General features: G+C 47.8%; 1 protein-coding gene across 1 annotated transcript in view; it reads left to right on the top strand.

Moving 5' to 3' along the window:
- ARIH1 (ariadne RBR E3 ubiquitin protein ligase 1) overlaps nucleotides 1-11,923 on the top strand; it is a 51,605-nt gene extending 39,682 nt beyond the window's left edge. The window contains exons 10-14 of the mRNA XM_059857991.1: nucleotides 5,363-5,493; nucleotides 5,592-5,649; nucleotides 6,391-6,651; nucleotides 7,088-7,200; nucleotides 11,155-11,923. Coding sequence (XP_059713974.1) covers nucleotides 5,363-5,493; nucleotides 5,592-5,649; nucleotides 6,391-6,651; nucleotides 7,088-7,200; nucleotides 11,155-11,239 — 648 coding nt within the window. The 3' untranslated portion in view covers nucleotides 11,240-11,923. The remainder of the gene's footprint in view (nucleotides 1-5,362; nucleotides 5,494-5,591; nucleotides 5,650-6,390; nucleotides 6,652-7,087; nucleotides 7,201-11,154) is intronic.
- The last annotated feature ends 715 nt before the right edge of the window (nucleotides 11,924-12,638 follow it).

The raw sequence follows: 12,638 nt of genomic DNA, 5'->3' as shown, positions 1-12,638 counted from the left end.
GCCTTGGGTCTCACATATTTGGGACACTGGAACAGCAGCAGCCCTGCTTTGCCTGTTAAAGCCCCCAAGATCTTGGGGTTTCCCATCTTTTACCTGCCCCTGCCTTGGGAATAAGAAGATTTTTGGGGGTGGGGAGCACCCATCTGGAGGGTGGCATCTGGCACCAGCCCTGCTTCTTCATGGGTACCTCTAGTATGCTGTGGGCCCAGAGCTGTCCTGGGACATCACTGTCTAAGCTACTTCCTCTAATACTGTCCCAGACATTCCTACATGGGAATACTTAGGAGCCCAGGCTGCAACAGGGAGAAAAATTGCCATCAGGGTAATTACTCCAGACATCTGCGCAAGCCAACAGTCCTGGAGTCTTACAGCATCCATATCCATTGAATTAACTCAAGGACAATATGGCATTCTTCTCTCTGAGCTGATGCTGGATTCAATTGAGGGGAAAGTTGGCAGGAAGAGTACCACCCTCATGCTGATCCCTGCCTTGGGGGAGGTGGGAATCTCCAGCTTTGGTCTCTGGGATGTGTGTGCTGGGAGCTTTGCAGCCTCTGGAGAACCAGGTCAGCCCGGGATGGTGGGGCTGCATCCAGCTCCTCCCTCAGTTCCCTGCTGATCCCTGAGCAGAGGCACAAAGAAGCCTGAGTGCTGTCTGGTTGTGGGGCTGTAGCAATAGACTGGGATGGGAATTGTGCAGTTGGGAGTGTGTATCCATCCCTCCTTTCTCTCTGTACTGTTCCTAACAGGAAAGCAGGGCAGCCGTGTTTGGTGAGGCACAACTCGTGCCTGCACTGTTGGCTTCACAGCCTAAATTCTGTGTTGAACTTCATTTTGAAGAACCTAGAAAGGAATCAGGTACCATCAGATGCAGAAATCCCCATCATCATTGGGAACAGCTCTCCAAGGAACTCGGTTGTGACTACGCGCTCCGTTGCTGTTTCTGGCTTTTGGAAAGCGCTTTTGGAGCCATCCAGGCATGAATCCTGTCCCATGTGGGCTCCTCTCAGGGAAGGAGACTTCCTGTCGTAACCAAGATGAAGGTGTAAAAGAGAAATACCACTCCTCTGGAATGTGGGCTTGAAATCTGGATAATCCTTTGCAACGGGAGAATGTGAGATACATTTGTTCCGGCTTGTCCTGGGAGATGGAGTTGGAAAGGAAGATTAGGCAATTGTGTGAGAGAACAGAAGAGTGAAACCCAGCTGAATTGGGTTCTGTTCCCAAACTGGAATGATGTGATGCATTTTTTGATGAATTATGTAGAGTGGTCTGAATGAAAAACGAGGAGATTTGAGTAGTGAGTTCTGTGGTTTCTGATACGATTTTTTTATTCTTTTGCATTCATTTACTTGCACTTAGGAGACCTCAATTCCTTCTACAAAAGATACAGCTCTTGCAGCAGAATGTGCTGGAGTAGATGGCTTTTTTCTTAAAATAAGCTACTTTCACACAAGTTCAGCTTAACTAGATTAATTTAAAGTTGAGATAAGGCAATACAAGTTCTTTATCAAGCCTGTAATTCTCAGTCTTCTTGAGGAACGGTGTTGAATAGTCCAAGGATTTGCACTTTTCTTCCTTTTTCAGTTTATTTGACAAACTTGGTTCTTCCTCTCTTGAGTTAAACTCGGCAGATTTCTGGTATTTGGGAATAAAGGAACCACAGAGATCCATTACTTTTGTCAGCTGGACATCCGAAGGAGTGAAAAGTAGAGAAAACTTGGATTTGTGTGTTTATTTTGGGCTCTTAAGGTGTATCAAGACTATCTGAAAGTGGTCTAAAAGGAGGAGGGGAAACCTGTTTGGAACCTGAATGTGATGTTAATCTCTGCTTCTTGGAATACTAAAGGGAAAAGAACAAAGCTGGTGACGGCCTTCACACAAGGCACTGCTTTTTATTGTAGAACTTAAATTGGTGTTAATGAAAGTCGTTCATCTGGTACTAAAAAAGCCCCAGCCTTGCTTCTTTGCTTCTGGCACATCCCCATCCTTCCCTTGCAGGCCAGAGAGAGCTTGAAGGGCTGATGGGTAAACCAGGCACGTTTTCTTCTCAAAAAAAACCACTGGCTGTTTTCTCCCGTGCATGAGATAAAATGGCATGAGCCCACATCTCTCCCTTTTCACGTCACTTTTTAACAGCTTAAAGTGTTCCCTCTGTACTTTCTGGAGATCCTGCATTTGTTCTAATGTGTGGAAATTCTGGCAGGACACAGAATCCTCCTGGGCACCAGCACCAAACTGTGCTCCTTCATTTTCCACCGTGCTGGAGCCATGATCTGTGGTTTTCTAAAAGTGCCCAGCTGGTGTTTCAAATCTGCTTTAAAAAGTTTTGCTCTGTGACTCTAGGTGTTAGAATGGTGTACTGTTTGTGCTAATTATTAAGTTTTTTGGTTTTGTTAAAATTCATTAAGAAATCCCTGTGGTTTTTGATGAGTCTTTATAGGATGGGCTAGGGGTGAAGGCGTTGCTGTGAATGTGGCTGTGGGAGGAGGATGTCCACCAGGTCCTCTGGGAGTTCTGGAAAGGACTAATCTCTTTCACTTGCCCTGAAATATGAAACATGTTTCTACTTAGCTTCTTGTTCATAAAAGAGCTGCTGAGGTTTATGGTGCTTTATATGTGCATGGACTTTTACAACAAAATCAGGATTGTTCTCCTTTGCCAGGTTTGCCCAGGCTTTTGTTTCCAAGCCCAGTACGGAATTGTTTGAAGTGGAACAATGTTAATGAGGTCACTTCTGTGCTGTGCTCTGACTGATAATGTGCACAATAATCTGCAGGTTTAGTTACTTGATTTGCTGCCTGTTGGGTTGTTGCATAGCTGTAATTCTCAGGGAGATCTTCCTTCCCTATCCTCATTAATCTATAAATCTCTCCCACTTGTTCTGTTGGTGCCTTTAGTAGTTACTACTTCTTTTTCTGCTGGTGTCCAGCATTTCTTTAGTATGTGGTTTTCATGGCTTTAATTTTTAATAATACTCAACTTTACACTTTTACACAGCTTTAGGGATTTGCACAGATACTGTGTCATCTCTTCCTTGTGCTTTGCTAGACAGGAGCATAAGGGTGTGGAAAGGATGGCATTCCCTGTGAGAAAAGGGCTGGAATGAGGTCCTAGAATCATGGAATGGTTTGTGTTGGAAGGACCTTAAATCAAGCTCCACCCCCACCATGGGCAGGGACACTTTCCACTATCCCAGGGTGCTCCAAGCCCTGTCCAACCTGGCCTTGGACACTTCTAGGGATGGGAGAGCCACAGCTTGTCTGGGCACTCTCTGCCCACCCTCCCAGGGAAGAATTTCTTCCCAGTATCCCATCCAGCCCTGCCCTCTGGAAGTGGGAAGCCACTCCCTCTTGTCCAAAGTCCCTCTCTGGACTTTCCTGGTGCCCTTTCAGGTACTGGAAGGGTCTTTTTGTCCTAGTTTGCATTCCAGAGCTCAAAGCCCTGAGCACTGTGGACACATTGGAAAGCTTGGTCCCACCTGAAAGACAGGAGGGCAGAATTTCCACGCTCCTGATAGGGCTTTGCCGGGGGTGAGATGGCCCCACATCCCTGTGCTGTGGATATGTGCTCGTGGCACCTCCCCAGCTTGGCATGTCACCTGGGGCCTGTTCTCCCTCTCTCAGCTGTAGGATTGTGCTCAGCAGGAGGGGTCACAGCAGCTGTGTGGATCAGCTGTGCCTCCCAGGAGTGAGGTGTGCACCTGATGGGAGGAGATGTGTCTGGAAGAACTGCACAGCTCCACAGCCTCCTGTGGCTCTGCAGCCCACGGCCATCATGGTGTGACAGGGCCATTGTCTGTACTTAGAGCCACCCTGGTTGATGAGCAGACTGAGCAGGGATCTGCACAGCTGGGCAGGACATTGCTGGCATAAACCTAAATTGGAGTCTTGGCTTGTTGGTGCAGGATTGGAAGAGGGAGGAGTGCTGCCTGGAAAAGGGAAATAGATGCTGCACTGAGTGCTCTACTCAAAGAAGGGACTATTTTTGACTTTGAAGTTCACAGAACTGCACTGACTTAAGTGGGAACAAGCTTCCCTGGCTGAGTATCCATCCTGTGGGCAGTCCTAGGGAGCATCTTGGTGTTGTGTCCTTGAGGGGCCCAGCACAGGAGCTACTGTGCTTCACTTACTCTGTAGTACAGTTACTGAGTCTGAAGAACAAACATAGGTCTGGAAAATCCTTCTTTTGTGCTTGGTTGCTGCTTGATCCCATTGGTTTGATGTGCAAATTCTCCTGTCTGTGACAATCCAAACTGGTAAACTCATATGAAGTGCAGTAATAGTTGGGTGTACAAGAACCCACTGGATTGTGTCCAGTATAGAAGTAGCAGTTATGGAGTGATTGTGCATGTTGGTTTCTTCCTTTGCTGGGAGTTTATCTGAATGCCATGGTAGGAACTGCTTGCTTTGGTTAGCAAAGACATGCTCCAGGCTGGGGAGGGGATTTCACATGCTTCTGACCCAAAAGCTGCAGCTGATTTTACAGGTGTGGGTATCACTGGTTTGGATATGTTTGTTACTGTATTATATATAAAACTGGCTCATGCAGAAACTTCATGAAGGCTGGTGTGGTTGTGGGATGAGCTGGATGAGGAGCTGATTCAGCCTAAAATGGTTTTGGCTTTATTTATGCAGTTTTTCCTTTGCGTTTGCTGCTTTGTTGATGTGTTAATTTCTAAGCTCATGGATATTGGTGTTATATTCCCCAGATATTTCTTTGTGCAGAGCTGCCCTTTGAGATACTCACATTTGTCAAAAGCCTTACTCCTGAAAGGTGAAACCCCATGTGAGCTTTTATGGAAAAGTCTTCAGTGAGGTGTCACATGAAGGGAAAAAAGGGACCTGATGGGAAACATGGAAACACCTCAGGAAGAGAAGTGTCTTTTTAGCTGACAGCAGCTTCTTTGAAGCACTCTAGAGTCTTGCTGCATGTTTTCAGCTCCTTTCTGGATGGCATGGTACAGCTGCAGGATTGGTAACAGCGTGATTCCGGCTTGGTCTCAGTCCCAGAGTGGACCAGACACTTGGTGGTGAGGAAAGCCACATGATTCCCAGGCTCTTAGAGACCACCCCTCTGCTGGGATTTTGGGGAAGGTCATGAAGTGACTCGCCCAGTGTCCCTCTGTGAGAGCAGCATAGATAAAATATGTTATTCCTTAAGTTTTTTCTATCTAACTGCTCCGGGTTTGGAAGTATTTTAAGGCCTGACTGAAGAGGATCTCGATGTCCAAAGGGAAGAATTAAATCATGTGTTTCACTTGACGTGCTCTGTCTGACTGCCGTGGGAACCCTTCCAAGTTCCCCAGGCTGTTGGGGTTCCGTGCTTGCCCTGCTAACGGTGCTCTCTGTCCTGTGGACAGGAATGCCCGAAATGCCACGTCACCATCGAGAAGGACGGGGGCTGCAACCACATGGTCTGTCGGAACCAGAACTGCAAGGCGGAGTTCTGCTGGGTGTGTCTGGGCCCCTGGGAGCCCCACGGATCTGCCTGGTGAGTTCGGGAGCGTGCCTTGCTGGAAGGCGAGGAGGTCGTGGTGCAAACGGCACGGATTTGGACTGAAATCTGTGGAATCGGTGTCCCTGTTACAGGTACAACTGTAATCGCTACAATGAGGATGATGCAAAGGCAGCAAGGGATGCACAGGAGGTGAGTCCATAACCTTTGGTGATGAGGGAGATCATCGGCCCTGTGCTGTGCTTTCTCTAAACCTACACATCTGCTCTGAAGGAATTCACGGATTCGGGCACAAATCCAAAGGACAGTTAAGTCTTTTGACTTTTAAGATAGGGACGGCTTTGCCTGCTATGTGCTACCTTTGTACATCCAGAGCACACAAGTTGAACCATGCCCGTGGTGTTATTTTTTTACAGCTGGTCTGTCAGTGTGAAGAAAATAAGATTAATGACTGTGTATTGAGTCATCTTGGTTCTCTTGCACTATTTAGCACACGGTGCCTTTCCCCTGCTTTATAATCAGCCTGAGATTGCCCTCTTAGCACAAGCACAGTAATTAGAATTCCTTATTAGCAAAGAACCCCCCAACAAAACATCTTCTCACTTTTGTCATGACACTGGAAGCATTTGAGTGCTGTACCTCGAGTCGAGAGGCTGAAATACAGAAGTAATGAGGCTTGAGCAGTGTGATTGTAATTGCTTCCAAGGTTGGGAGTGAGGATGTCAGAGCTGTGCTGGGAAGTGCCCGGGGCGCTTCCCAGGGTTAGCGGGGCCGTGTGGAGCCGTCTGCCCAACGCGACGGGAGAGGAGCCTCCTTTGGAAAGGAAGCTCATTCTCTGGATCAGGAAGAGCCTTGTGAAGGGTTTACTTCTCTTGCAGCCATTACTTTGTTTTAACTATTTGTTTTCTTTCTCTCTAATGGGAATTAACACAGCGATCCCGAGCAGCCCTGCAGAGGTACCTGTTCTACTGCAACCGCTACATGAACCACATGCAGAGCCTGCGCTTCGAGCACAAGCTCTACGCTCAGGTGAAGCAGAAGATGGAGGAGATGCAGCAGCACAACATGTCGTGGATCGAGGTGCAGTTCCTGAAGAAAGCAGTCGACGTCCTCTGCCAGTGTCGTGCCACACTCATGTACACTTACGTCTTTGCCTTCTACCTCAAAAAGAATAATCAGTCCATTATCTTTGAGGTAGGAGAAAATGGGGTTGTCAGGAATTCAAATTGTGAAACTGAGGAAATAAGATTTAATGCTTGGAGGCCTCTAGTCCTCGCTTGTACCCAATTTAGTCTGGTTTAATATACTGTTGTGCAAAAGTTAGACACTCTGGGCATTGTGTAGGATCGTGTGCTGGAGGAATCATAGAATCACAAAGCTATGGCTGCCCCATCCCTGGAGGTGTTCAAAGCCATGTTGAATGGGGCTTGGAGCAACCTGGTCTAGTGGAAGGTGGCCCATGGCAGTGACGGAAGTGGAAGAGTTTCGATGTCCCTTTCCACCCAAAGTCGGTCTGGGATTCCATGATATCTAATCCTTTTTTACTTTGGTACTGACTCCAATTGCACTGAAATAAAAATCTCCCCCTTTCCTTTACCCCCCCCAACACTTTCTTTTTTTGTCTTTACAGAATAACCAAGCAGACTTAGAGAATGCTACAGAGGTGCTTTCTGGGTACCTGGAGCGAGATATATCCCAAGATTCGCTGCAAGACATAAAGCAGAAAGTACAGGATAAGTACAGGTTTGTGTTGGAATACTCCTTTCTCTCAAAGCAGCCAAGTGTTGCCATGCCCTGTGTCAGGTAGTGACCTGAGCACATGTCAAGATACAGTTTCTCCAGAGCCACATCCTTGGGAAGCTGTTTGCTCTTGGCGCTGTGCCACCCATTGTGATCAGCCAGTCCCTGAATATCTGAGAGCAGCAGCTGTCCTGAGCCAGCCCCGAATCTTCCCGGTGAAGCCCTCACGCAGATGCTGGCAGTGTGTTTTTGTGTCCCTGCTGGGAACAGCTCTCAGGAGAGGTGACAGCCTGTGGGGAGAGGCTCCCAGCTCTGCCTTCCATCTGCTCTGCAGAGCAGGAGCTGGAATTTTTTCCATCCAACCCCGGAATGGAAAAAATCCTGTGTCCAGGAGCAGTGGCTCTCAGTACACTGCTGTTCCTGCACAGAAGGAGCATGTGGGAATGGCCAGCACCAGAATGGGATCCACAGAGCAAGGGCCAAAGAACAAGGAGTGACTTTGTGGTTCCAAGCTGCCAGCTTTGGCCTAGGATGAGCTGCCAGCAGAGAGCAATTGGCTCTTTTAATTGTCTGCTGGGTCCATTTGTGCAAAACGTGGGTGTAGGAAAGCTGTTCCTGAGGAAGAGGGATAGAGCAGCCTGCCCAGCTGGGAAGGGGAGCAGGGGACTGGGGTCCAGGTGACACAGATGCCAGTGCTTTGTTCAGTCCCAGGGGAATAATTTCTGCACAGTGGAAAAGTACAAAGCTGAAAATGCGGATGAGTCACAGGATTAGGGCTTGCATTTCTGAGGCATTTTGCCAAAATCACTGAATTTGTTATGCCTGGCTTAGGGGGAAGAAAATATCCAAAGTAGGGTAAGCTGTAGGACTCAGTGGACTGTGGGGTGTGGCAGGAGCTGTTAAGATTTGGTGGCTCATCCTGCCCAACTTTGGCAGCACAACTGGGGCTGGACAAGACTTTCCTTACCTTCTTTTTGGAGACATTTTGTAATTTACCCTTTAAGGCCACCATTCATTTGGTATTTCTGATGAAGCTGCTTGTTTACTTCAGTCCTCTGAACCTGGATGCTTTTGTAGGGGTGAAATTACAACCTAATATAGCCTGAATTGCTTGGAAACAGTATCCCAAACCTGCCTTCACATTTCTGGGAAGAAAGAATAATCTGTCAAGCCTGTGCAGGTCCCTGATTAACCAGTTCAGTCATGTCTTAATCATGTCCTGCACGGTGCCCTTTGATGCAAGACTGGGAGCAGGATGTCATCGAGGTGGGTTTAAAGAGCTCTGGGAAGCTGCAGGAGCTGCCCTCCAGGCTGGTTTAGTTTCAGCTGTTTGGATCTCTTTGCTTGCAAAGACATATCTAGAAAACAGGATTAAGCCCCCCACACCCATCCAGCAGAAAAATAACTGAAGTTTGGAAAGCAGAGACCGCGTGTTTGCCATCACATGCTCCTGAAAATCAATGGGACTTTGTGTCCAGGGGTTTCTCTTGACCAGCTGACAGCAGTGAGGGGGGAGCCACAGCTGCTCTGATGGATAAATCAGTCACTCTGATCAGGTCCTGAGCAGAAGGTGAGGAGTTGCTGCCAGATGTTAGTGTGTGTTGTGGTCAGGGATAGCTTCCCACTGGGAGGTTTCTCCTGAGGAATGTGTGACCGTTGCCAAGCAAGCCAGTTCCCAGCAGCCAGAGCCTCTCAGATGCTTATTTAGAGTTTGCTCTTGGAACCTGAATTCATTCAGTGTTTCTGTGCTTTTTGTCTTCTAACACACCCAAAATGACATCCTTTGCTGTGTTTTCTGATATCTCTTTTCCTCAGGATTGGTGATCCTGGGAGGGCTCTTGGATCAGTTTTATGTGCAGCATTTTTCAGTCAGCGTAGGTGGGAATACTCCATGGGTGTAGTGTCCCTCTGAGAGCCACATGTTGGGATGTGAGGTGAAACCTGCTCTCCAGCCAGACCAGTAACCCTTTGGACTGCTTCCATCTCCATCTAAAACTGTGTCAGTGCTCCTGAGGTTTTTCATCATGGACTGGTTTGGGTTGAAAGAGATCTTAAAGTATAAATTGTTCTACCTCCTGCCATGGGCAAGGACACTTTGCACTAGACCAGGTGGCCCCATCCCACCTGGCCTCGAACACCTCCAGCTAGTTTTTCCCAGCTAACATGTGGCTTTTTGTTGTCCTGATGGGGCTTGGAGCAGGCACCAGCACCTTTCAGAAGGCAATGGTCATTAGCAAAAATGATGCACTCACAGGTTATCTGGGTTTGGTAGGAAAGAAATTACAAGCTGACTGTTGATGAAGTCAGAGATGATTACTTGTGTGATTAAGAGCTGCTGGGGCAAGATCTGAGGCTGCAAGGGAGGGAGAATCTGAGGAGAGCTCATCCCATTCCATGTGTCTCCACTAACCCGTGCTCAGACTTTTTCAAACCACAGCTGCTGCTTCCTCCTCCTCCAGTTATTCCTGAAGGTTTCTCAGCTGTAGAGGCTCTGGGGATACTTATGCCTGAAAAATTCTGAATTTGCACACTGGTTTTCTAGCCAGAAACCTGTAGCTGACTGACTGGAGCAACCAGAGTCTTAATTAGCGCTGTTGACGGGCTGTAAATACAAACTCCCTTCTCGGGGATCACCTCTTTTGGAAGTGTCTTGGTTTGGAAAGACAGCTGCCTGCTAAGGAAGACAGGAGCCTCCCCTGAAATGGAGAATGTAAATTCCCCTGCTGCCCTCCCCCCAGTTGCTATAAATTTTAAATTAAGGGGCTCTCAGGCAAAAAATATGGGAGCAGGAAATAACAGTTCTTTGCTAGGGAAGAAAATAAAAGGATAAAATAAACAATGCAGTAAACTAAAACAGCACTGACAGAGTCAGAACATAACCTGACACCCTGTGGGTCAGGGCATTGGTAGCAGTCCAACTGGAATTGTGGCTGCAGCCCTCCTGGAGTGTCAGGGGTGGTTCTGCTGGAGCAGGGATCCTGGAGAAAGGTGCAGTCTTCCTCTGAAGATGCAGTGGAAGAGGCAGCTGCTGTTCCTCTGGGAAATCCAGTGGAGAAGCCGTGCTGGTGTTCCAGACTCTCCAGATTATATCTGGGTAGGCATGCTTGGCTCCTCCCTCTGAGCTCACATCTCCCAAAGGGATGCTGTAGTTCTTATCAGCCATGCAGTGACATTCAATAATCTGTTATCAGCAGATGTCTCCCCTAGGGAGGAGTGGTTGTGGAAGAGATAAGGAAAACTGCCCACTGAACAGAAGAGAACTGCCATACAGATGGCAGATAGAATACATTTTGCCTTGCAGTCTGGGACAGGAAGCGAGGCATGCTGTTGGTTTGGATAACTTGGTGCCAGGGCTGTTGGAATAATACCAGTATAGCTGGATGGGACGTGCCTGAGCTTGTCTGGCCCTTGCTGCTTGACCAGAAGGCAGCAGCTGTGGTGGTGTTTTCACCTCAGAGACACCTCTGGCTAGCTGGATGCTGCAGCTGGGTGCTTGGAGGCAAGTCCAGGCATGCAGGAGCTCAGGTTTCCCTCTGGCAGAGAAGCTTTAAGGTGATGGTGAAGGAAAGGAGTTGGTTCTGATGGAGGGTTTCGATCCAGAGCTTTATTCTGAATGCAGCAACTGCTCCAACAGAACTCCCTGAACCGTGTGGTTTGCTCGCCCTTTTACCTGGGGGAGAGGGGAAGGGAGGGAACACGGGGACCACCAACTCAAGGGACAAAGGACACCTGGATGGCCCAGTGTCCCCCCGGGAGTGGAGGGCATCACCCTTCTGGAATGCCAGGATTGCTCGGCAGGGATCAGGGAGGGGGAAAGCAGAGGTGACTGATACACCCGGCAGGGAATCATCATGGGAGGAACCGGGTTTCTGAGGTTAAATGCTGAAATCACAACACAGCAAGGGCTGCTCCATGATTCCTGACGTGCCTTTTCCGTGCTGTCCCTGTCCCCTGCAGATACTGCGAGAGCCGGCGGAGGGTTTTGTTGCAGCACGTGCATGAAGGCTACGAGAAGGACCTGTGGGAGTACATCGAGGACTGAGCCTGGCCCCGCAGCAATGAACTCTGAACCCTTTCCCATCCTAGAGTGCTCATGCAATTCCAATAAAACCCACCCAGGGCGCTGCTCCGCCTCTTACACCGCTGGTCTGTAGTAGCGGGATTCTGTTTTGTTAACAGAAAAATTAAGTAAATTATATTGTAATAAAAAAAAAAGGTAGATAAACCATTGTACAACAGTATTCTAGGCGGCCAAGAGTGTGACAGACGCACTAAAAAACCCTCCAACTTTAACTTGTAACGTAGCTTCATCCTCCAAGCCGACTCCTTTTTCTTTTCTCTCTTTCTTTTCCTGTGTGTAGTACAGATGAAACTTAAACCAGTTTCTTGACACTGCTTTTCATGTCCAAACCAGCCATTTTGATGGACTTTGGTAAGGGGGGTGGCTCTCCCGCCCCCCTCCTCCTCTCTGCCACCCAAATACATGGATGAATGTGGATTGGCTCATTGTAAAGAGGATTTTTGGGGAGGGAAGGAGGGGGGTACACAGCAAGGAAAAAAAAAAAACCCAACCTTTGTATATGACTTTTAAAACAAAAAGAGGACAACACAGTATTTTTCAAAGTTGTATATAGCGCATATGCATGGACAAAGAGCAAGCGTGGCACGTGTTTGCATAATGTTTAATTACAAAAAAATATTTATTCTTTAAAAATCTTCAAGATTATGTCTATTTGCTGTGCATTTTCTTTCAGTTTGATTCTTTTGTTTGGTTTTGTTTTTTTTCCCTGGGCTGGGGTGGGGGAAGCGTGTGCTGGTGTAGTGAATATATCTATATATATATATATTTTATTTTTTTTTTCTTTTTGGAAGGCTTTTTCCAGAGCAGTTGGGTTTCTCCTCTTCCTGCAGTTCCTTTCTGTCCAGGGCCTCCCCCAGGTCTGTGTGTGTATCCATTGCTGGCGACGGACGCGGCCCCTCGCAGCTCCTGGAGCTCTGGTTCAGGATGCCTTGCCTTTTTCTTGGTTTAGTTTTGGCCCCAGATCTTTACCTGCCCAAATCCAGCTCTCTGTTCCCACTGGTGCACGCAGGACACGTGCTGTAATCCCAGAGGAGGCGTGTGAGTGTGTGTGTTTGTGTGTGTGTGTTTAGAGGTTTGTTTTGGATCCCGAGGCAGGACAAGGAGGGGTGTTTTGCACCACTTCTCCAAAGACTTCCTGCGAGATTTCGGCTGTGGATCTCCTCTCCCTCCACCTTTCATCTGTCAAATGGACCCTTTCTTGCTGTTTTAATTTTCACTTCATTATAACGAGTCGTAACATTGAAAAGGAAAGCTGATGGAATTGTCTTTGTGTTTGTTTTGGGCTCAATCACTGGGCGTCCTGTCCTGGCAACTATTTAACACTCCATCTAGTGCAGTAGAAGCTGAAATCAGCGGAGTA

This window comes from Haemorhous mexicanus, chromosome 13, assembly GCF_027477595.1.
Source record: "Haemorhous mexicanus isolate bHaeMex1 chromosome 13, bHaeMex1.pri, whole genome shotgun sequence".
Taxonomy (NCBI): domain Eukaryota; kingdom Metazoa; phylum Chordata; class Aves; order Passeriformes; family Fringillidae; genus Haemorhous; species Haemorhous mexicanus.
The sequence above is the reverse complement of the archived record's forward strand: the minus strand, read 5'-3'. Positions and strand labels throughout refer to the sequence as shown.